General features: G+C 39.3%; 1 protein-coding gene across 7 annotated transcripts in view; it reads left to right on the top strand.

The window, feature by feature from the left end:
* USP54 (ubiquitin specific peptidase 54) overlaps positions 1 to 24,501 on the top strand; it is a 106,078-nt gene that overhangs the window by 47,348 nt on the left and 34,229 nt on the right. For 5 of the 7 annotated variants that reach the window (XM_086751817.1, XM_086751815.1, XM_086751818.1 and 2 more), the window contains exons 2-6: positions 5,652 to 6,514; positions 9,824 to 9,916; positions 19,511 to 19,645; positions 22,153 to 22,266; positions 22,425 to 22,507. In XM_086751817.1, the coding sequence (XP_086607943.1) occupies positions 6,368 to 6,514; positions 9,824 to 9,916; positions 19,511 to 19,645; positions 22,153 to 22,266; positions 22,425 to 22,507 (572 nt within the window). In that variant the 5' untranslated portion in view covers positions 5,652 to 6,367. Of the gene's footprint in view, positions 1 to 5,651; positions 6,515 to 9,823; positions 9,917 to 19,510; positions 19,646 to 20,732; positions 20,756 to 22,152; positions 22,267 to 22,424; positions 22,508 to 24,501 lie in introns of those variants that run through there. The other 2 variants (XM_086751819.1, XM_086751820.1) reach the window with 2 other exon arrangements.

Genomic DNA, 24,501 nt, shown 5'->3' with positions numbered 1-24,501 from the left:
GTACTGTTTGTCACAGGCCTGCTGTACCCTTACTCTCTAAAGTAGTGCATCTGTAGATCTGGAGAAGCTTCTCCCCCCTGCCCCTCTTCCCGCCCCCCCCCCCCCCCCCCCCAAGTCTTCACTCCAAGATCACTTTGATGGTCTGTACTAGCAACTTTTAGCCTGATATTTGAATAATTACTTTTCCATCAGGTAAGTAGAAACATAACCTGATATCTGAAAGACCATTTATCCTAACCTTAGGCAAATTCCTGAGTATATTTTCTAACATGGTTCTAGAGAGTTAGCCTAAGGTCTCCAATACTCACAGCTTTGTCATAGCTTTACAACACTTCACAGACTAAAAATTGTGCAATAGCAGAATGAAAAATAAGGAAGACTAGTATGAGTCTGTCATGGTCATCAGTGGCATTGTCAGGTGCTGTCAGTTCCTGGTTCCACCCAGCAGGCACAAGTAGCACGGAGCTGGATAATTAAGTTGTTCCTTTAAAGACTGACAAATGGGTGTAAGCTTGACAGCAAAAGCGTCACAGGCTTTTTTTTTTTTTTTTTCTCCCCTCTTTCTCCCAGTATAGCAATCAAAACTGAGAAAATACATGCATAAAGCAGGAAGTTGGGGTTTTTTTTCCCTCTATTGTACAATTTGCATTATAAAAAACTTATTGGAGATAGAGATGAATGGAAATAACTATCTTTTTGTACTTATGCTGTATCATGTGGGTGCGCAAAGAAATCTGTCCGGTATTTCTGGCTAACTAAGAATCTCAAAAAGAGGAGGTATCCTCAAGAGGAGGAAGTCATACCCTCTTTGGTTGTGTGACAGCAGACTTCTGTCAGGGATGTTTACCTTTAAGATCACTGCCCTGTTCACCCTCTTCTTCATCCAGCCTCATGGTTCTTCAGTAATGGGAACTCTTTCTGTCCCTCTTTTATTTCATCGTATTTGAGGTTGAATTTAGACTGACTTGCAAAGCTGGCTATCCTTTGGGATGTTTAAACTGTAAATGAAGGTCTTAATATTGATAGCTCTGCAATTATATGTGATTTAATCAATGCAGAAATTAGCGAATACTTTCATCATTTCAGCTACATGGAGAGAGTATGTTCTCAGGCCTCTAGCTGTGGTAACTTTTTCCCTCTAGCTGAGAACAGACATGGGATCAGCCAAGGGGATCGTTCTTTGCTTCCTCACCAAAAGAGCCACACTGCTAGGAGACATCTGGGTGAAAACTTTAACCAAAATCAATTGTCTTGGACAATCCTCCCTTCCTCCCTTCCTCCCTTCCTCCCTTCCTCCCTTCCTCCCTTCCTCCCTTCCTCCCTTCCTCCCTTCCTCCCTTCCTCCCTTCCTCCCTTCCTCCCTTCCTCCCTTCCTCCCTTCCTCCCTTCCTCCCTTCCTCCCTTCCTCCCTTCCTCCCTTCCTCCCTTCCTCCCTTCCTCCCTGATCTGAAAGCCATTTCTCATCTCTTCAGGCTTTCACAGGTGTTGTGGCATGTGAAATGACTATTTGCCCTCAATACTGTTAATCTACTCCCTACCACCAGAACAGGTGATAGGGTCTTTATGATGAGGAGTCACTTGTCTAAAAGCACACACATTTACTTTGTTTTTGAAAGTTTCATCAGAAACAGAAGTAATGCAAAATAAATTCTGGACTTCTGCTCTCATGCTCTTATTTAACAGTTTAACATAAATACCTAATGGGTGGTTTCAGCCATACCTCATGCTAAATGGAAGCACATCCTTTTCTAAATGGGTTGCTTTAATTCAGCTATCTGCCTGGAATGGTTCATCAGGCAAGAGCATAAAATGTTTGGAGAGACGTGAGACTGCAGTAAGAGAGGAGTGTTACAATTTTTTTTTTAATTTTTTTTTTCCCTTTAAATGGAACTGATCATGGGACGTCACCAGAGAGCGAAGGATGCAGCTGGAGATGTTATGTTTCTGTGTGAGTGTTTTAGCAAGTGACTATGAGAATGAACAGGAACTCGAACTTTTCTGTGGTACGTGTCTTGTAGAGCGCTGTGCTCTGCTGTCCCAAGGACAGGCTTGGGTTTCTTCAGGCCAGAAGGACGTGCTGAACCATGGCCAGCTTTGCTCTGGGGTTGCATTGCTGGAAAAGCGATGGGAGTGGTGTCCCGTGCCTTTCTCTTGTCTGTGGAGTCTGGCTCAGTGGTTGGGAGCTCTCCCTCCTTTCTGGAGAGAGCTGCTGCCAAACAGCACGAATTCATGGGAAGACCTAGAATGTTGGATTTCTTTTTTAAAATTATATACTCTTTCTATATTTTTAATATCTTATTTACTCTTTATTGTGATATTTCTGTAACATTATTATAAGGCTTTGCAACTTTTCAGGGATATAGTTGGCTTTTCAAATCACACTGGCTAGATTAATTTTGTGCTTTATTGCAGTGAATAGTGTTCTTAACATGATAAACAGAATTCAAGTACTTGTAAAGTTTTTAGGCTTTCTGCCTCAGTTCATTGTGTTTCTAAAACAATGTTTTGAGTAATGAACCAAGAGTATCATTATACTTTTTCATCTGGCACTCCTCTTGGTCATATTTCTGTATTAGTAAAATTTCCAGCAATGAGAATTCTGTCTCTTCTCTAAGAACCATTTTATAAGGTCTGATCATACCTTTCTCTTCTACTTCAGACTCAGTTTTCTGGAGTCATGCCAAGATGTGCCGCTGGGACGTACAGTAACTACGGCTTTTGAACCTGTCTGGTTGGGGGGCTTATGGGCTTTTGGTGTTTTTTTCATTGTTTTGGGTGTGTTGGTTTTTGTTGTGCGGTTGTTGTTTTTGTTGTTGCTGTTGTTTTGAGGTGTTTGTTTTGTTGTTGTTTTTTTTTAATACAAGAGTTATATGGAGCTGCAGTTGTTGTCACCTGTAGCTAAAATGCTACAGAAGGCTGGGAAACTCCATTGGCAATGGAATGTAGGGATTTTCCTTGTGCTATTAAAAAGCTGTTGGCTTGTGTGTTTTGTTAATAGGGGAGCAGTCTTTCTCAAACCTTCTTTAATCAGAAACAGTATATGAAAATGTTTTCTTCTTGCTTAACTGTGTAATTATCTGAAGCTTGTGGCATATATCATCAGTGTTACCATGATTTCATTTCAGAAAGTAAATTTTGGTTTTTCTTTAGTTCTGTGGTTGGTGCCACTTGTAAGCTAACACTGTATCTGGGAGAAGTAGCATGTTTGGAGAACGCCTGCCTCTGCTGACAGGCTTACGCAGCAATAACCTTCCTCTTCTCTTATGGATCACTGCTGTTCTCTTAGCAATTGTATGTTGATTGTTTAAAGTATGGGAGGGTTAGGGTTGGTTTGTTTGTTTTTCTACTGATGCTTTGTAAGTGGTGTTGGAAACGAAACAGCGTATTTTAATAACGATGATTATTTTTTACAAAAATTATTTTTTCCTGCTTGCCTTTTGTTACTCTTTTTGTAGTAGAGCAAAAGCTAAGTGGGTCTGTAAGTAATCATTATGAATAGTATCATACATATATTTCAGATTAATTAGGATTCAATTTTGTAGCTATTATTATAACATTGGGAAGTTTTTAGAGCTCGGCAAAGTGTGAAGCTGCCATTTATCTTCAGAGATCTGTTTTTGTCGTAACTGGGTGGTTACCAGCTTAAGTGTTTTCTGCTTGTTCTTAACTCTGCAAAGGGCGTGAGCCAAATGAGCAAACTGAACTTGCGCCTGTGAGTGATCATAACAAATGTGTGGTGAGAAATCAGTTCTGTTAAGCCTGTGCAAATGCGGTGCAGGTAGTGAGCTTGCGCAGATACTGCAAGAGTCCTGACCAGCTTGCAATAATCTTCCTGCACAGACTGATTCTGGTTCCAAGACAATAAAAATCAATAGAAAAGTATGTATTCCCTTTGTCATAGTTGAGACAGCTTGGCTCAAAAAGTATTTAAAGTTTTATAGCTCATTTTGAGAGCAGAATTTTGTTTTGAGCTTGAAGTCCACTGAATGGATGCTTCTCACAGCTGTGCATCTTGGGCATGTTTTGGATTGTATTTTCATCTTTTTGTAGGTGTTGTGGAAAGGAGATGACAGAGTGCTTGGCTCAGGGGTTTTTGTGAGTTAGCACAGAGCCTGCTTGCCTCAGCTCATTCCATGCAGCGTTCTGGTCCATCTCTGCAGTGCAGGCTTAGCCACTGCACATATTCCGAGTGGTGTTGGTTTACAGAGATCCTTAAATTGTTGCTTGAAACTGAATTACTTCACACACTATGGTTGGCTCATGGTTCATTAAGGGATTGAGCAAAGAAAGGGGGCTGAGGCTGAAATTGCTTTGAGATGAATCCTGTATATATTAAGCGCTCAGGAATGTTGTGCGACAGGCATGGTAATGGTCTGTGTCTGCAGACTTGCAAGCACATCTGAAAATTCTGCATGGCACGCTGGCAACCAAGAAGAATATTCATCTGTGTATAGGTGTTTGCCTGCCTTACAGCAGTACTGAGACTTATTAATATTTGTAGAATGAGTTTAATAGATGTACAGACATAATATTACTAGAAGGCAATGGGTTAAGCTGCTGTAACATGTTTGCAGATGTTGAAATTTTTTCTGTGTTTTGACAGGAGATGAAGAATTTATGTGGAAGGCAAAAAACATGCCTTCCTGGATACCTAAGATATCTTTGTAAGACATTATTGTTAGTTAATTCTTGCTGATGCACAAATTCTTTGTGTCTATTTTGTAGTGATTTCATGCTGCAATTACTACTTCTGTACATGTGGAAGAGGTTCATCTTGCTCATACCAGCCGTAATAGGTACATTCAGTGTATCAAAAAAGGGATAATCCTAAATGTCATTGGGAACATCTCTGGAAAATATTATGCAGTTGTCTGTAAACTAAATACAGGTGGGCAACACTTGCAAGAACTTCAAAAATATTTGGTCATGAAACTTATAGTTCCTGTTTCTAGGAATTTCTTAGATCAAATTCTTTTTTATGTTTCCTATGAGATGAAGGAAAAAGTGAACTTGTGGTGGGAAGAGCAGTTTCTATTGAATTATTTCTGTGGCTCCTTCAGAAGCATCAATGTCTTTTGGAAGACACTGTATATGCCATGTACCTAGATTGAGTAACATTTTGTAGAGATACACATTGTTTCTGATTAAGAAAATTTGGAGACTTTTGTTCTGGAGGGACCTATGAGCTGCAGAGTCAGGGGAGAGCCTTGTGCCTTTATCGGCCTTCCAAGTTCAGTGCAAAATCCCGGTTCTAGTGGGGACAGCATGCTAGTATGTATTGACAGAATCACAGATCCTTGGACTGTTGTTTGAATGGCTAAGATCTTAAAGAAATTTAACACTTCTGTAAAGGATATGTATGAAAACTGCCATGGAGGTCACATTAATGTTGTTTTATTTTTTGAATCTAACTTCCTTCTTAACCCTTCCAACATATTCCGGCTCTTTGCTATTATTTTTCTGGGAATTCTCTGGGTTTTTTCCATGTTACTTTATTTTTTTTTTGGGTGGAGGAAGGTTTGTATTTTTTGCTTTGTCTCAGAAAATTCAGTCTATTGTGGGAGGTGAGGCAACACTGGTCTTGGCAGAACACCACAAAACCAAGAGAGTAATTAAATGACGCAAGCCTTTGATTATTTTTCTCTCTCAAGCTTTCTGGCACAGCCGGGCATTCCGATTGCAAAAGGAGGATTGGGAGAAGAAACTTCTAAAGATTGCACACAGAATTAGAAGAACTGAATTGGAGACGATTCGCTACCTAAAGCTCTTCACTCTCAAGACCTGGATTTGCTTCTTTTTTTCCCCTGTGAGGATAATGCCTCTTCCATCACCCGAGACAGATGCAACTGAAAGGGAGCTGCCAAGGTTTTATTTTGGTTTTGATTTCTATGCTCCCTTACTAATTGTTTTTTGCCCGTCTTCTGCAGAAGGATTATAAAAGGATTAGAGAAGCTGGGGGTTTTGGGGTGTGGGAGGTAGCTGTTGTTTTTCTCCTCTTGATTCTGGGACCTCTTTGATTTGCCATTTGTTCCCTGAAGTCACTGCCTGTTTGGAAAAGGGAGAGAAGCAGCATAGCAGATGAACTTAAACGACCATGGATTCCTTCCCTTTGCAAACTTTGTGTGTGATTCCTTATAAAAGAGGCGTTTGCATACATAAGCATCAAACGGAAGACTAGCATCCTGGACTGGATTTAAAAGAAGCAAACTGCTTGTGTCCTCATGAAAGGATAAATTTGTTTAAACTATAATTTAGAGAAGATTGGATGTTATTCCAGTTTTGAGTTTTGGTGAAAGAAAGGAAGGGTCTGATCAGGTCAAATATTCTGCCAGCCTAAACCTGCGTATTCTACAGCTGAAACTGGAAGATGTCTTGGAAAAGAAATTACTTTTCTGTGGGTCGAGGGAATGTACAGGGCATGTTTACTCCACGAAGCACAACCTCAATAGCACCCAGTAAAGGTCTCAGCAATGAACCAGGACAGAACAGTTGCTTCCTGAATAGTGCGCTACAGGTAAGAGCACAGAATAAAAGATGTTTGTGTCTTTGTCCTCTGCATATTACAGTATTTTCTCAGGCTCGACTGTGCAAAAAATATTGCCGGGCTTGACTACATGTTTGTGGGCCTAGACAGAATAAAGCTACATTTGGAAATGCAGATTAGTTGAGTTATAGAACAACTTTTTTTTTTTTTCTTTTTTTTTTTAATTTTCAGGTTTTTCTGGTGAAATCAACAGCATTCACATAGTCATCACTTAGTGTACTTGAATCTCTTTTTGTGTAAACTTGTCATATGTCAACCAAAGATGAAAACATATGTAGAAAATATATTTTAAAATGATAGAATATAGCATAGCTTGCCGTACGTCTACTTCTTAAAAGTACATGTAACTTTTTTGTCGAACCAGTCAAGTAATAATAATACCTGTACAAGATCCTATATATGTAGTGCGGTTTTCTTTCTAACTGCTGATGTGTTGCTTAGTTTAAATGAATGAGTCTTTTCCTTTTGATTTAGAAGAAAAACCTCTTCTTATGTCAAAATTTAGTGGAGTGGTATGGCTGCTGTAGTGGTATTCTTGCCATTCAGATGTTTTCAATGTCTGATGTTTGAGATTCAGTCCTTCTGGCTGCAGAGTTTAAAACGTTTCTCCACATCGGTTTCCATCCCTTTGTATGGCTTGTCTGTGTAGCACAGACTGTGTCACTGTGAGGTGTTTTGTGGTTGTTGTTTTTTTTCCCATGGGCACAATTAGGTTCTCTACTAACTTCCAGCTTCAGGATTCCCCCTCTGATGCAAATAATACAAATAGAAACACCAGTAACTCTCAATAGGCCTAAAATGCCATGAAATACAGGACTAGGTTCAAAGAGAACTTATAATAAGGAAAGTGAAATTGCCAGTGCTGTACCATATTAATTGCTTCTGTTAAGTTGTAAGATGTAATCACCAGCTGCCTCCTAATACTGAGTCACTGAACCTAGGTCAGAACTAAGTAGAGCCTAACACTAGCTGCATGCCATACGTGAAAGCATACGACCTGGCCTGTAGTTTTCTGCATAAACCATTTTCTTCTAAAGCTCAAGAGAGACAGGGTACCAAAAATATTTACAGTCAAAGCTAAATTTAAAAAAAAAAAGCCAGATGGTAATAATTTCATAAAATATCTGTTTCTAGGGGTTTTAATCTTAATTTTTTAACATTGAGTGTTAGTCTGAGAGGCTCTCGAATATTTGTTGCTCCTTACTCTTTAAATATTTCTATAAACATTCAAGACAAACTCCAAAGGCAATTACATCGAAAAATTGGACTAGTTTCTAAGTGTGTTATTTTTTTGTCCTTTTGTGAAGCCTGCAGTAGTTCTTCAGGAATGTTGTGTGTAATTGGATGATTCCAAGGCTTATGTTGTCTCCCAGGCCCTTAAGTATAGGCAGAGTTTTATATAAAGATAGCCATGACAATTCTGAAATTTTAGGAAACTTTACAGATTAAATATTCAATAAATGTGGTTTTAAATACAGTTTTGGGTAACATTTCATAGAATCATAGAATGGTTTGCGTTGGAAGGGACCTTTTAAAGGTCATCTAGTCCAACCCCCCTGCAAGGAGCAGGATCATCTCCAACCAGATCAGGTTGCTCAGAGCCCTCTCCAACCTGGCCTTGAATGCTTCCGGGGTAGGGCATCCACCACCTCTCTGGGCAACTTGTGCCAGTGCTTCGCCACCCTCGTTGTAAAATTTTTCTTCCTTATATCCTCTTTTAGTTTAAAACCATTACCCCTTGTCCTGTTGCTACAGGCTCTGCTAAAAAGTTTCTCCCCAGCTTTTCTGTAGGCCCCCTTTAGGTACTGGAAGGGCACTATAAGGTCTCCCCAGAGCCTTCTCTTCTCCAGGCTGAACAACCCCAACTCTCTCAGCCTTTCTTAATAGGAGAGGTGCTCCAGCCCTCTGATCATCTTTGTTGTCCTCCTCTGGACCTGCTCCAACACATCCGTCTCTTTCCTGTGCTGAGGGCTCCAGAGCTGGACACAGTACTGCAGGTGGGGTTCACCAGAGCAGAGTAGAGGGGGAGAATCGCCTCTGTCGACCTGCTGACCATGCAGCTTTTGTGCTATGGTTTAGTTAAGAAATTGTTCCACCTGGAAACACTTCTTGAAACCAGCACAACTTTTTTCAGTTTTCAGCTAATTTTTTTTTCTAGCCAGTTACTCTGGACAAATTCATCAGAAATAAGAAGTTTCGTTCCTCTGTTTGTGCTGACAAAGCATTTAGCCAGTCATATGCCAGCCTGGACCTTGCCACTCTGTCCAGAATCTGGCAGGACACGATTTAGGTCAGGGCTTCTTTCAATGCAGGCTTCTGTCTCCTGAAAGGCTGGTGGCTTACAAGAAAGTCCAGTTTTTGTCAGCTGAAGCTGAGATAGCCAGCAGCACCAACCACATTTATATGTGAGCTGACTGTGAACACCTTAGAGATTGGTATTGTTGCTATTTTGTGGATATGAATTTAGGTTGTTGCCCGGGATTGCACAGATTTAATGGTAAAACTTAAGAATAAAACTTGGTGCTGTTACAGCAAACATTGCCTCTTGCTGTTGCTAGCAGAACATAAGAAAACGTGCCTGCTTTAATGTGCTGTGACCATACCTGGTCACATACCTGCTGTTAGCACAGCACCTCTTCTGAGAGAGAAGTATAATTGCCCACACAGGTTAGGGTTAGAAATCTGCCACTAATCACAGCGTGTGAATACACTTAATATGGGTAATATTGGGCATAATGGCTTTTAGTAATGTATCGTTCTGACTTGCAAGAACTTGTTAATGTATATGCTGTTGGTGCTCCATTTTTCCAGTGTTTGGGCTTTCTGCTCAGAAGAAGGAGACTGCCTAGGAGGTGGATGGACAGACGAGTTTTGGCCTCAGCGGTCGGTGGGATGTCCTTGGCAGCTCTGCTTAGACTTGTGGTGGGGCTGCACAGCGGCTGGCCATGGTGCCAACGCTGGGAAGCGGTCAGGGCAAGTACTGTTCAAGCTGACGCTGCCACATGGACAAAGAAGCGAGTTTTTTAATCTAAAAGCACATGGCAAGAAATTCAGAGTGATGTCTGACTGTAAATTAATGTCTGTGAATGCTACAGCTGAGGAAGAAAGATCAAAATGTCAACTTGCAGTTAGATGAAAGGCATCCTGTTTCGAAAGTAATGTTTACTGGCATTAGTGTTCTTCTGGGATTATTTAGCATGTACAATTTAAATTGGAGCTTTATGCAATATTTCTTTTTGTATATTCATAAAATCGGCTGTGCCCCTTTTTGTATTTCAGGTTCTCTGGCACCTAGACATTTTTCGCCGCAGTTTCCGGCAAATCACAAAGCACAAATGTATGGCTGATTCTTGCATCTTCTGTGCGCTTAAGGTAAAAGTTGGAAATAAATTAAAAACAATTTGTAAAAAAAAACTTAACAGAAATATTTCTGATATTTGATTAATATGTATAGTCAAGCTTGCATCTGGAAATTTGTGAGAGCAAAGTTAAATCTGATAGATACTGGCCCAAGACACTTATGGTACTGTTTTTAAAATATGTTCAAGCCGATCAATTGTGAAAATACTGTAGGTAAAGTTTCAGATACAAGGACTCTTATCAATGGCGTGTGGATCATTGGGAGCCTTCATGCTATCTGAAAGATTAGTTCAGGCAGTAAAAACATCAATTTGCTTTGTTTTTTTCTAATTTATCATTTGATTTATAAATATCATACTGTATACAGCTAGCATGCTCTTCAGAAGTTACCTTTCCTTCAGAACTACTATAAATGTCAGCATGGAGAAAGCCATTTAGCTTTAAGCCTTTCAGTTCAGAACTGTTGATTATGTATTACTAAAAGGTATTTTCTACTGTAAATATTGATGTCTGCATTAAATGGCTCAGCTCTTTGTGGTCTCTTTTTTTAAAAAACATCAATTCTGTTTGTAGATGCAGATACAGTAACTGACTGTCATAGATGCTGCCTGGACAGTAAGATCTAGATACTAGCTCTGATTCTGAGTACTGTTACATACTTGAGTAAATTGTGCAATCCTGTATCTCCATTTGTCTCTAGCCAGTAATATTTAGTGCCTCTGGTTTTTTGTGTCTTGCTTTCTAAGTTTTGCTACTTCAAATCCACAACTCCCTCTATCTAACCTTGTGGGAGAAATGGACGTGATGCAAACACGATGAAAATACCGGCTTTAATCTTCCTGAGCAGTGATTTTTTTTCTTTCTGAAATTGTGCCCGAGACATTTTCTTTGATCATAAATGGGCTGTAAAATCCAACTAAATATATAAATTCATTGTGAGAGATTTTATTGTGTCATGAATTCTGTGTGCAGTAATGAAAAGGACAGACAGCATGTCTTCATAAATATGGCAAAATACAGAGTACAAGGTTTACATTAGGATAATCTGGAGTTCACAGACAATATTTAAGTACAATAACTGTCTTGCTACTGTTGGGTGACTTGACAGGTGCTCTGGTAGAGACAGGCTTGAAATAACTTATCTAGTGAGTTTTTGGACTGTTGTTGAGGGATTTTCCCTTGCAAAAGAGCAGCAAAGGGGAGACTATTAAGGCATGAAAGAAGATAAGGAATTGCCTTGTGAAGGGAAATTTTTCTCAAGACATGTCTGTTGAAATGATGAGACAGGATGCTATTTATGGCAGTATCAGCAGAAGAGAACATTACAGTGGGTTAGGAGCAAGGTGGCACATCCGAAGTGAGAGATACAGCTATCCAGACAAAGAGAAGATGGAATGTTAAATACATCCCCTTCCTTATAGGGAAGTGGCAAGACTTAGGCGTGATCTGGTTTGAGTTTATTAAGTTCAGTGGGTTAGATAATTTGAAGTTAATTCTTGGATCATACCCTTTACTATTGCCAAGTGATTGTTTCTATTCGTTGGTAGCTGAGATTAGGACAGAAAGAAAAGGATTTAGGAAGTTATCATGAATGTAAGCTTTAGCTGTCTTGAGGTTTAACCTAACAGCAAGATATGACAAAGAAATACCAGATCAGACAGGTGGTCCCATTTGAATTAAAGTAGACTGGACTCTGAGACAGAGTTGGAGGTTTTAATATAAAAATAACGGCTAAAGGGGTTGCGTGTGTTTTGGTTTTGTTTGTTTGTTTATTGTTGTTTTTTTTTTTTTTCTGAATGGGAGTATTGAAAAAGCAGAGGGGAAAAAAATAGATGTTATAGGAAAAAGGGGAGGATGAACTTCTGTGGAACTGGTATTGAAAGGTGAACTGGATGAAAATACATCTGGATTAGCAGTACCAGTATGAGGGGAAAAGTGCTACATTAAGACTGGAAGATGAGAGGGTATCTGGAAATAAGTATTAAAAGCAGAAATTGGATCGAAGACAATTTAGTTTTGATTGAAAGCTTCCCCTCATTTTTATGTTATTACCAAGGCAAATACAGTATAAAGATGAATGATAAAGGATGTCAGTTTAGGTGCAATTGGGGATGCAAACCTCCCCTCATCTTCCCCAAAAAACCCAAACACCAGAAACACAGATTCTCTTGCTTGCATGCAACTGAAGAGATGGGGATATACTGAGTGATAAAGGCGTGCAGGGGGACAGTCCTAAACCATGAAACCATGGAGATGATCAGTCACCTTCATAAACTCCTTAGCGGGGGAGAAAAAAAAAAACTGATTAAGGTATTTACTTGTTCTCTGCTGCCCTCTGGATCAGTGTTCTCAAACTGCTCTGTTGGTTTTGGTTTTTTTTGTGTCCCGTCTTTCTCCCCTGCCCCCCACCGTACACCATACTATGTGTAAACTTGTGTAAGACAAATGGCATGATGTGCTTACCATGCGCCTAATAGTGCAGGCATCACCAAGAGCATATTTCGTGTCTGAGTGCAGCAGGATCATCCCTTCCCCAGCCCCCAGCTGTCCTGTCTGTTCTGGAAGCCTTTAACTGTTGTAATGCCAGCTTAGCCTTCAGTTCTTTCTCTTGAATCTTGCCTTAGGCTTTGCTAAGATGAGGGAGAAGATATGGCTGGATCCAGTGGGAACACAAGAATTTGGAGCTCTATACCATGCAAAAATCTCCCATTAGGGTCTGGGGAGAGGTAATTAGCTTTGCATGCTGTCAGGTTAATCTGTCCAAAATACCTGTCCAGACCAAGCAAGGTGGAGGCAGGACACGTTTACTTTTCTCCAAAGCATGCTGGCATGTTCAGATTCCAGCCCAGCCTGGGAAAAGGGCAGTACCTGGGGGGAAGAGTCTATGTCGAGTCCCCCCTCCACTGCAGGTTCCTTTCACGGGATGCCTGACACCTCCCAAGTTGTGCAGAGAGGGTTCACGCTCTTCCTCTGCCTTGAGCCATTGCTCTGAAGGTGACATTCTCTTTCTCTTGACTTTAGAAGAAAATAGTCTTCAGTAAGCTAAATTTAGCCTTTGAATAACACCAAAGTAGTGATATTTTTTTCTCTACTTTCTTGGCTTGCTGCAACTGTTTCTAGGGATTCTGATGTCATGCACGGTATTTACTGTAAATGCTCAGCTAGCTCTATAAATATTATTTGTAATTTCAAATTACTTTTTATAAAATGAGGGATCACAGGACAGTGATGTCATACCTGGTATCAAATCACATTTTATTTTTGTACCACGCTGAAGACATCCATTGCACAAATTCTTAAGGTGATTTTGAAACTTGCCATGCTACCTGGCTATGTTTATGTGGCTACAAAATGAATCTTGAAATCATTCCAGACATATTTTTGTTGGTTGTCTTGAGTAACTTTGTGTCAACAGCTATAAAAAGACAAGAGAGACCTGCAGACTTTGTGCTGGAATCCCACACACTATCCCTTAAGATGTGGTGTTATTTAAGTGGGTTTTTTTCAGTATACAAGCTGTCCTTACCACTATGTGGTTTGCCTGCCATAACACTGGAACAGCTTTTTGATTTATTATTAATGTTGAAGTCTACTGTGTAGTGTTTTATTTTCCCTTTTCTGGAGCATGACTTCGCTTTGGTGTTTGTTTATCACAGCTGGAAGAGGGCAGGAAGGGGGAAATCCGTCCACTGTACTGAGCATGCCACAGAGTTTGTTCTCCTTCCAGGGATTGTACTGGGAGCTCTGTAGTGCCAGGATATAGGACAGAGTGTTTTTTGTAGTTTGCAAAGAAGAATGCTCTATTGATTGATAAATTCCAATAGGGCTGGTCTTTTCTATAATTTAGTCGTATGCAACAAAAGCAGGAAGAATGTGAATTTTTCTGTGTAGAAATGATGTTGTTTTCTGAGGTGAAAGGTGAGAACAGTAGGGTGTTAGAGTGCTTTAAAGATGTGGAATGACTATAATTCGTTGTTCTGATTATCCATTTGATTGAAATGGAAGGATTTGTTATGAAAAGTTCATTATATGGTTCAGACAGTAATAGGTTGGTTGCAGAGATTTCATCCTGTTACTTTGTGTTTTTTTTCCAAATCAGGGTAGCATTTCAGGGCAAAACAGTAGGAAAAAATATATGAAATAATTACTTTTATTGTTTAAACTTTTTTTTTCCAGTTTGCACTTGCAGTTAACTGCCTGACAGATAAACTAGCAGCAAGTATAGTTTCTGGAGTTAGTAAACTGGCAATTGAAGCTTCCAAATAATGACCTCCTCTTTTGATCTTGATCAAGCAGTTAATAAAGTATCACCTAGTTGATGTGGACACTCTGTGATTTTGGGTTTCTTAACCTGACACCCTCCTAAACAAAACTCATGGAAAGTATATTTTTATTTGATTTTGGTAGTAGCCAGGGGTGCCTGACTTTACAGTCCGTATTGGGGACCTTATGTTAATGTTTAGGGCACAGTATGAGTAAAAATGGGAGAGAGACTGTAAAGAAAGGGAAAATCTAGGTTGATTGTTACCAGACTTGGAGGTTTTGAAAGAGATTCAAAGACACAAAACCAAATAAAGCTAGAATTATTTGCACCCATGAAAGTGAATTTAAAATGAGGAAATGTGGGGAAGAAATGCAAGGCAGTGGGAATTCTGTGAGTGGAGGCTGATATGGTTGAAGGGGAGAAAAGTTATTTTAGCAGCTAGAATTTTTATTGAAACGGGTTGTTGTACTGAGTAAGGCTGCATCAGGAGAAGAGTGTGATGGTCTGAATGGGAGATTAGGTACTGTAGACAAGAAAAAAGTGTGAATGGAATGAACTAAGAAGAGCATGCTATTGAAATGGAGAGAGAGATTTTTTTTTAAAGAAAAAAAATACTGTCACAATTGAGTGATAGCAAGAATAATATTGCCATGCTGAGTAGCGAGAGAAGGATAAGGATTGGCCATTGTAGTATTTGTAGGTTTTGCTAAAAGGCAGAAACTGGAAAGAAGTGTTTGGGAGGAACATGTTTTGTTCTTTGAAAGAGATACCACACTGGTAGAGCTGCAGCGATATCCCCATCCAAAAGGAAGTTCTGCACAATGCTGGAAGAGAATAATTAGTTCTCAGAAAGCAGCCAAGGACAGAACTCAAATTTACAGTGCATAGACACGGATCTGATTCAGTAGCTGTTGCCTGTTGTCGTCAGCTGTCAATTTATTCTTATGCCAGCCTGCTTCTACATGCTTGATTAAAAAGTCATATGTGCATGTGTATCAAGTCTGGGGTTTGTTTCACCAATATGGTTAGATACACATTGCAGATGTCAGTTTACCCCAAATAAATACAATACTTCTTTCCTAGGGAGAAAACTAATTCCAAACACTGCTAGACAATTTAGAGCAGATCATTTAAACTAGGGGGAGATTCACAGATATTTCAGCTTCCAAATCTTTAAAATGTAAAAACTCCAATCCCATGAATTACCTCAAAGAATAATTGCTATTTTTTATTCTCTAACCAAAGGAAGAACAACTTGTTTTATGATCATGCATGTGAATTTTAGCATTCTGAAATAGAATGCCAGGCTTTAACTTGAGTAGTTGTATGATAAAGATTATTTGTCTCAAACCTTAGGTTGTTTTCCTTTGAAGCTTTAGAAAGTTTGGGTTGATCCCCACACTACCCAAACTAGAGGAGGTTATACTGGGAGACCACTGACTTTGCAAGCCTTTGTTCTGATGTCCCAGACCTGTAGTAGAAAGGACACGAAGCTTCCAGTTAAAAAACTAGAAGAAGCCTTCTGAATGTAATAAGCCACATGAGGCCCTACAATAGATTGCCTGGAATGGTAAGGAATTTTCAGATTTGGATGCTTCTGAGAGCAAGCTGGTGAAAGATCAATTATGTAGTTGTAGTTGATCTTGACTTAGTACTTCGGAAGGACTGAATGCAGCTACGTGGACTTTGGCAATTTATTCCTCTTAAAGAATGCTGGTGCTTCCTAATTCTGCTGTCTCTGCTACTCTTTCCAAACCTTTGAAGATCTGTAAGGAAGGAGTTATGGAGGGAGATGGGTTTATTTTTTTATATAGAGCTCAGAAATGCAGTGTAACCAGAAGGTAAACTTCCTGTCTGAAAAATCCCTTGCTCATGCTGTTCTGTCTTGGCTCTTAGACTTACCAGCGTGCCAAGAATAGGTCATCAGTGTAGAAATTGAAGTACTGCCACTAATTTAATATTAATAATTGCTCAGGTTTTGTGTTAAGCTAATATATATTTAGGAGAGTTAAGCTACCAGAAAACTGGTACGATATGAGAGACTTCCCTTGTTCATGAAGCTTTTAGGCAGTGTCTTTTCATATTGCTGCTGTTAGGGATATGCTCATTTATGTTGGAATGGAGCCACAGAGATCATTAATTTGGTGATTACACTAATGGGGTTTTCACTATCTTCAAATTCAGGTGAAGAAGTTTTTGAAAGAGAACAAAGTTTGAATGTTTCATATTTAAAGTTCTTGTTAAGTTCCAGAAGCACTTGGAGAAAAGGTGTTATGAAAACTCCTGGGGCGGAATCAGCAGGGCTTTCCTGGTCTGTGCCTAGCTGGCTTTCAGACCTGTATATGGAACAAATATGTTAATGATTAACAGTATCACTGAAGGGCAAGACCTGAAATTAAGGAGAGATCTGACATAGATAACTTGAAGTGATGAAGCTGCAGGAAGTGCCACACCTGTCCATCTAAGGCTGAGAGACAAGAAAGACCTGTTCTGAGGGTGAGCAAAGAACCTATCTTGAAACATAAGGAAAAGGGAAAACAACCCCACCCCATCCCCCACAAAAACCCCAAACTCAAAAGCTCCACCCACAAAATCCAAAGAAAACCAAACCCCTCTGTGTTCTTAGTGCTTTTGACTCCATTTGAGTTGCTTCTGGGACTTCCTACAAGCCCTGTGTTCCAATATGGTCTAAACTACACTGTGCAATGGCATGATAAGATTTGATCTTTGTTACATTAAAATGCACACTTACTGGTTTTTAAGACTGTTTTTTCCTCGTAATCTAAATAAGACTATACCATTGTGTGCTATATAATTATAAATGTTAGGAAGCGTTCCTCTCTATAATATTGGGATCTTCTACTCCTTGATTTTTATGTTTTAGAATTCTTCACAGAATTATTTTATATTACTGAATTATTTATGTTCTGTGGTTGTAGTAACCTATTTCAGTTTTCTACTGCTTGTATTTAATGAAAGGGGTTTTTTTGTATTAATTGTGAAGGCTGTAATTATTTTGTGATGCAAAAAAAAAAATGCTGAATCTTATGAAAAACAGTTGCTTATAATCGTCAGAATCGCTTTGTCCTTACTATGTCTATGTAAGTTAACTTGTTCACGTGCTACAGGTAAAAGTAAAGTCTACTATTTCTTTAAAGATGGAAATTTAACATAAGAGTTCTGGCTTGCTTACTTGCTTCTGCTTTACCTTGTTTGGAGCTTGCATTGATTCTCTCCTCCCCACCAAGAGTGCAGAGCCATTTCAGAGCTCTCGCTGAAGGGAACCAGGACCTGTTCATCAGTTCCCTGCAGTGAGGTTGTGTGCCAGTCGATGGCAAGTGCCTCAGTTTCCACATCTGTGAAGTGAGATTGATAATCAGAATAAATATATTTCTAAAGCATAGTCATGAATATTTTCAAGTGCTCTTAAATAAATCAAAATTGCTGAAGCAGGATGGAATTATGTTTCACTGCTTTTTTTTTTTTGAGGTCCACTGAAATGAGAAAATTTATGAATGAAACATGAAACTTGCTCTGTTATCAGAGTGACAGAAATGGGAATCAAGGTTATTAAGTACAGAGACTTTGTCATTCTTTCCATTTTTATATGTGTGTTTATGAAAGGTAACTCAGGATAGGTATTTTCTGTAATTCATGAAGTGTGAGACTTGCTGCCTCGCAGCCTTCTCTGCATTACTTTCCTCATCATTGTTTGATACTCTAATAAAGGCAATTATTAGAAGAGCTATGACCTTCAGCACAGCAGACCCTCACCCATGAATGAGCACCGTAAGGACTACCAAAATAAAAACAGCAGTAAAGAGAGATGGACATTTTACACCTGTATTAGATAATATGTCAACACTGTAAATTATACCATTCCTACAGCCAGAAATGGCAGGGACATGGCTGTGCCATGGCAGCTGTTTTCTGTGTTCTTCTGTCTTCCTCAAAGCAACAGAAATTGCACCGTTTGACAAACCTTCTCCCAGTTCACCTGCTTGTTTCCTGATAAGAAACAAATAAAAATAACTAAAGGGGAGAAATATTCAGATTATTTATTTACAATTAATACAGATCCTAAGTATACTGGTGAGAAGCTTTCTGTAATTAAGGAAGAAAGTGATACATGGATCAACTTTGCTACAGGTTCTCAGTGCAGGTTTGAAAGAAAACCGAACAGGCAAACCAATTTGAGGTTAGCTTTCTCCTTGTTTGACTAAGTTTAGAAGGCAGAAAAGCCAAGTGATGTACGATTGAAGATGATCCTTTTTTTCTTTTGCAGTAAGAATGGAGCTTTTCTGCAATCTTTTGGGAAAATATGAGGGAAGTTTTATAGGAAAGGACAAGCAGAATTTTGATATCGACATTGATGAATATGGTTGTTTGTCGTATGAAATGAAGTAGAAAGTAGAGCAGAGTGGTGATGGAGACAGAATGGTCTTCTATGAAAATAAAGGCTAGAAGTTTTTACTTAAACTGAGGATCTTGCATACAGAATTATGTTCCTGTTCGTGTAGAAGGACGCAAAGTTAAATAACTGTTCAGAAGATCTTTTGGATACCTCGCACACATACGAAATAAAAGTGGGGTTTTAATCAGTTGAGAATATGTACTGAACTTTTATGCATATAACCCACATTTTAAACATTAGTGTTTCTTTATAGAACCACTTGTCTTTGCAAATGATTACCCACATCACCTGTGAGTTACAGTTATGAAAATGCAGGGTTACGTCAACCAGTGAACAACTGGCCATACTTAGGAACTGCTGTTCACGTTGTGCCTTTTCCCTCCTGCATGCTGACCCAAAAGTCATCTAATTCTTACCCACTTCTTGGACTTCCCGGAAGGTAAATTTCTTGAAGAGTGCAAGCAGCAAGTTGTGGCTGTTTAAGGGCTAAGACATTTGGAAAGACTTGCTTGAAAGAGGGGAAGGGAAGAAGGTGGCATGTGTAAGAAGAAAGCTTCCAAGATGGGAGTGAAAAAGTGAACTGGAGAGGGAGAAATAGGAATAAAAAGTGAGGAAGTTTTGGCGCCCATTTTGTTTGCTTCAGGAATCAAATTTGGAGGAAGATCTAAAGGGGATTGACACTGAGGCAAACTTACCCCCTAAGCTCCCCACCCTCCCTTGGATATGTGAAGGGAGAGGAAGGAATACACAGCAGTGGATGTAATTTCAAAGGAAAAACTTCTGGGATTTTTCTCTTGTAGTCCCTGTACAATACAAATATCTCTGTTGCTTGATTAAAATGAGTTAAAGGTGTGGTGTTTATTTTCAGATAACTTGAGTAATGTTTTGAAAATACAGTAACTTAATCATCTTTTTGTTTTCTTACTAGGGTATCTTCAACCAGTTTCAATGTAGCAGTGAGAAGGTACTGCCTTCTGATGCCCTGCGCACTGCTCTTGCAAAGACATTTCAGGATGAGCAACGCTTCCAGCTGGGCATCATGGATGATGCTGCTGAATGTTTTGTGAGTGTAACTGAAAGATGGTTTGACAAGCATAGATGCGAACCCCCACTACACAATCTTCCCTCCGTCCACCCCATTCCTCCCCTCACCAGCAGACTTTTTTATGCGTGACCGCAAAAAGCCCACAGAGAACTCCAAGCTTGAAGTGATTCAGTGGGGAATCAGTATTTGGTTTTTGTCATCAGTTAATTATTTTGAAATTGAAACATCAGTGTTATCCATTTTTACAGTTACTTTTGCATTCGTAATGCTTGCAGTCTCAAGTATGTCTTGAACAGGAATTGTAAAAAAAATTGCACTGCAAGAACGATCCAGAATTCTAGTTTTAAGGATCCTCTCAAAAGCATGAAAAGACATTTTGTTTGCCAGTTATTCTGAAATTGTGTTTTCACAAACTCTAGCTAAGGGAAAGTAAAAATAAACCAAACACAACCCAACACAGTTGTTTGTTTGGGGTAAGCAACAGTAAAATGAATCATCTTCAAATGTCTTCTGTGGTTTTAAAATAGGAGGTAGATTTAGACTAGATAAAGGAAGACATTTTTTTACAATGAGGGTGGTGAAACACTGGAGCAGGTTTCCCAGAGAGGTGGTGGATGCCCCATCCATGGAAACATTCAAGGCCAGGTTGGATGGGGCTCTGAGCAGCTTGGTCTGGTTGGAGATGGTCATCTAGACCAACCCCCCCTGTTCTTGCAGGGGGGGTTGGTCTAGATGACCTTTAAAGGTCCCTTCCAAGCAAAACTATTCTATGATTACTGTATTTGCAATCCATCGGACAAATTATTTTTTTTTTAAGTGGGTTATCTCACCAGTGTGGTTGCATCCCTAGGTTTACCCAACTGCTTTCTTTTTATACTCACAGTCGTTCTTAGCATCCAGTATGTTAAGATTTTCTCGCCCAGATTTCCTCCTTTTCCTTCTTCAGTCTCCTAAATCTCTTTAACTTAATGAGGAGGTATTTTTGTCTTGCTGAACTTTTGGCTACTCCCCTTTTTGGAAATGATGGTGTCCATGGGCTCACCCAAGTGTATTTGTGTCCTACTTGGTTGTTTACAGAGAAGTTAATTCTTCACCAAAGTACAAACATACTGGATTAACTACTGCAAGGTAAAACTTCTTTCATGTAAAGCACCTATCAGAGTGGAGTCCTTTCTAATATGTTAAATCTTTCATTTCCTGTACCTACCTAATTTGACACTTGTACTTGCGTAGAAATGGGATAAATGCACAGAGCTACTGTATTTCTTCTCTTAAATTAAATGGTTTTATTCTGGGCTTATGATAACCCAAAGTATCCTGTGTTTGTAGAATACTAATCTAACAAAACAATAGTTCAATGAGCTCGCTTAAAATGGAAGTAGATCATATGAGTAAAGACTCAAAGTGAAATAAATTACGTTGGCCTAAACGGGAGCCCCTGTGAGCACAGCTGTGTAAAAGCTTTCTGTATAGTTCGGCACTTGAACACAACTCTGTATGCAGTAGAACGTGGGAACTTTTGATTTAGTTCCTTCCTTCAGAAAGCTGATCTAAATGGCCTATCTCATACTGCTGTGGGAGGCCCCACAAGCAGGTTTGTTAGGTTAACCGTACTGGCACAAGGATAGTTAAAACGGGTACAAGTTCCCTTTTGAGGTTAAGCTTAAACGCAGAGATAATTCCATTGCTTTTCACTTAGTTAACCTTTTCGGCCCTAAAGGCAGAGATTTAATTTAAATGATGGAAGAGCTTAGGTTCTAAAGTTGAAGGGAAATTGTACGAAGTCAGAGCTATTTTGCCTAATAATTAATCGTGAACTGCTTATTGCAGGCCTGTAAACCATCCAGGCAGCTCATAGCGATAGTGAAAAATGTGCTGCTGGAAGAGATCATAGTAGACTTCTGGCACCCCAGATTAACGTTGGCAACAGTAGGAGGAGAGGAGGTCTTAGGACAGGAACTCCTGGGAACTTGAAAAGAGGTGCAATTGTGTGAAACAATATCTAGAAAATGTTCAGTCCTTTTGTTTCATGCAGAATTTAGTCTGCCTCTTCATTTATTACTTCTCCCCCTTTTTGATAGAGTGTCGCTTATTTGCCATATTTCAAAGCCGTTGTGGCATATAGAAATTGATTTGGGTTGCTTTGTGTTGATGAGAAGTTAGTGGCAACCCGGTGATTTTTAAAACTGCAGAGCTGCTCTGGCTGTTACACTTGGTCAAATTCATGGATGCTTGAAAATTTGACCATCTTATGACAGAATCTTTAGCTGTTCTAGTAAATAAAATAAATTATTACCTGACGTAGCATTTCAAATCAGAAGTGGTAGCCGTTTTCTTTTATATCAAAGACTTGTCAACTTCTTTGTTTTCCTAAGCAACTTTTAAAAATTTGCAGGAGCCTTCTGTCTCTCTAAATAACACTTATAACATTATTGCATCTCATATGCTTTGTGGGTTATGTTTTAACTTTTGTCTACATTTGAAATGATATAATGCTTTTTTTGCTTTTTCTTCTCTTTGGCTAGGAAAACCTGTTAATGCGAATTCACTTCCACATTGCAGATGAGACAAAGGAAGACATTTGCACTGCACCACATTGTGTTTCCCATCAGAAGTTTGCAATGACCTTGTTTGAACAGGTGAGGTAATGGTGCTTTATACAAATCACCAGTTCTCAAGTGTCAGATTGTCATTGCTAAGACATGCATTGCCATGGTAAAAAACATATAAGCAGAAGTGTTGCTGTGGAAATAACTTGTTTAATCTCGTCAATGTATTATGTTTTATTTCCCTTTAGTGTGTTTGTACCAGCTGTGGTGCCACCTCTGACCCGTTACCTTTCATCCAGATGGTACATTATATTTCCACAACCTCACTCTGGTGAGTTCAGATTTTTACAGGGAAGAGAACTTCTCTTTTTATACTGGTATTGCAGTTTGATCTTTAGCTTCACAAGATTAAATGTCCAGAACATGATTTATTCAGAGTTGATGGAGCTTTGATAACTATGATAAAGAACATGAGGATTTAGATAGCAGTTAAGGCATGGATCAGTTTGTCTACTTGTTTCTGGTTCTGCATCTGACAACTGTAGAGGCAAGGACTCATGTACATTTTGAAAGACCTTAATATGTGAGCAGGTGAGTTAAGAAACAAGATAAGAAAAATGAAAAATGATATATGCTGGAAAGGACCTTTGGACATTTATTCCATCTTCCTGTTCAAAACAGGGCTAACTTCAAAGCTAGATCAGGCTGCTTGGGGTTTTGTGCAGCTGATTTCTGAAAATGTTCAAGGGCAGAAATTCCATGACTTCTCTGGGCTGCCAGTTCCAGCACTTAACCACTCGGTGTGAAATTTTTTTTTCTTTCCATCCAGTCAGAATTTCACTTTCTGTCTCTTTTACCTCTTGTGTTTTCTGTATTCGCCTTGGCAAAGCCTGATCTCTCTACCAGCTTTCTGTGATGTTGCTCCTCAGCCATTCAGTGCCCAGGCAGTACTCTGCACTGAGTGTGCTCTAAGGTGCAAGACTTTGTTATTTTCCTTTACTGAACTTCATTAGATTCCTGTCAGCTCATTCCTCCAACCTGTTAAGATCCTTGTGGATGGCAGCACTCTCTTTCTTTGGATGACTGCTCCATCTGGTTTGGTGTCATCTGTAAACTTGCTGTGAATGTATTCTGATTCATCATCCAGGCTGTTAATGAAAATGTTAAATAGCATCAGCCCCAATATTAACTGCTGAGGAACACAAATCTTAAATAACTGCTAGTTATGTTTTGATCTTAGGAGCCTGAAGGTCCAGCTAGGTTTTTGTCTGCATTGTATTCTACCTGTGCAGTCCACACCTCCCAGTTTGGCCACAAGAACGCTGTAGATGACTTGGAAACCTTGCTAGAGACCAAATTATATTCACTGCTCTCGCCTTCTCAACAGAACTCATCATTTTATGATAGGAGATAATCAAGTAGGTCAGGCATAGTTTGCCCATGGTAAATCCACGCTGGCTGCTCTGACCTTCTTTTCCTTCCTGTGCCTGGAGATGATTTCTAAGGGGATTTGGTCTGTCATCGCCTTAGGGACTGGAGTGAGACTGACCGCCCTGTAGTACCTCAAATCCTCTTTCTTGGATGGATATAAGTCTTGCTTTTTCTAATTATTGAGGAACTCCTTTGGTCACCATGACCTTTCATTAAAAGAGACAGTGCACAGAGCAGTAGTTTTAGCTCTGTAGGAGTTTGTTTGAATGAATGCTAGAGGAGAGAAATTTTTTTTTTTTCTTTCTTTTAGTAGATGGCTACTCAGTTAAAAGTTGCTTAAATCTGAACGAGGCAGGAGTTGGTTATTTGCTTCTTTCGTGAAATGTTGATTGCGGTGCAAAATTTCTTTGTTTCTTGTCCTGCGTGTGAGACATGAAGTTACAAAGCCTGAAAAAATTGTCTTGAAAACTGCTAGTTGCTCTTCTCATGCAAATCTCCGTTAGAAGCTACCACATCACTGGTGTATCAGGAGTGTTGCATCCCCTGGTGGCTGCTACCTGCCGTTCTGTTGAGCTGTAGTTTTTCTTTAGGTTACCAGCAGACACTGTGTATCAGAATATTATTTATTAGAAAACCAAGAAATAATTATGTAAGTGGTACTCATATTTTATATGAAATATCTCTAAGTATTAAGTCACGCATTATTTTAAAAGCACGGATAAAGAGTTATATATTTATTTACCACTCAAACCATTTTAAGCGTGAACTTGTTTTGAGCGCTAGTATTCTTGGGTGCTTATTGTCACCTTTTTTCAACTTAGTGAAATCAGTTGGGTAATATGCTATTTTTTGTCTACAGATTTTGTTATTAAGGATGTGTTTTACTGTGCTACT

This window comes from Chlamydotis macqueenii, chromosome 7, assembly GCF_036417535.1.
Source record: "Chlamydotis macqueenii isolate bChlMac1 chromosome 7, bChlMac1.mat, whole genome shotgun sequence".
Lineage (NCBI taxonomy): Eukaryota > Metazoa > Chordata > Aves > Otidiformes > Otididae > Chlamydotis > Chlamydotis macqueenii.
Note: the sequence above shows the minus strand (reverse complement) of the source record. Positions and strands in the feature narration are given on the sequence as shown.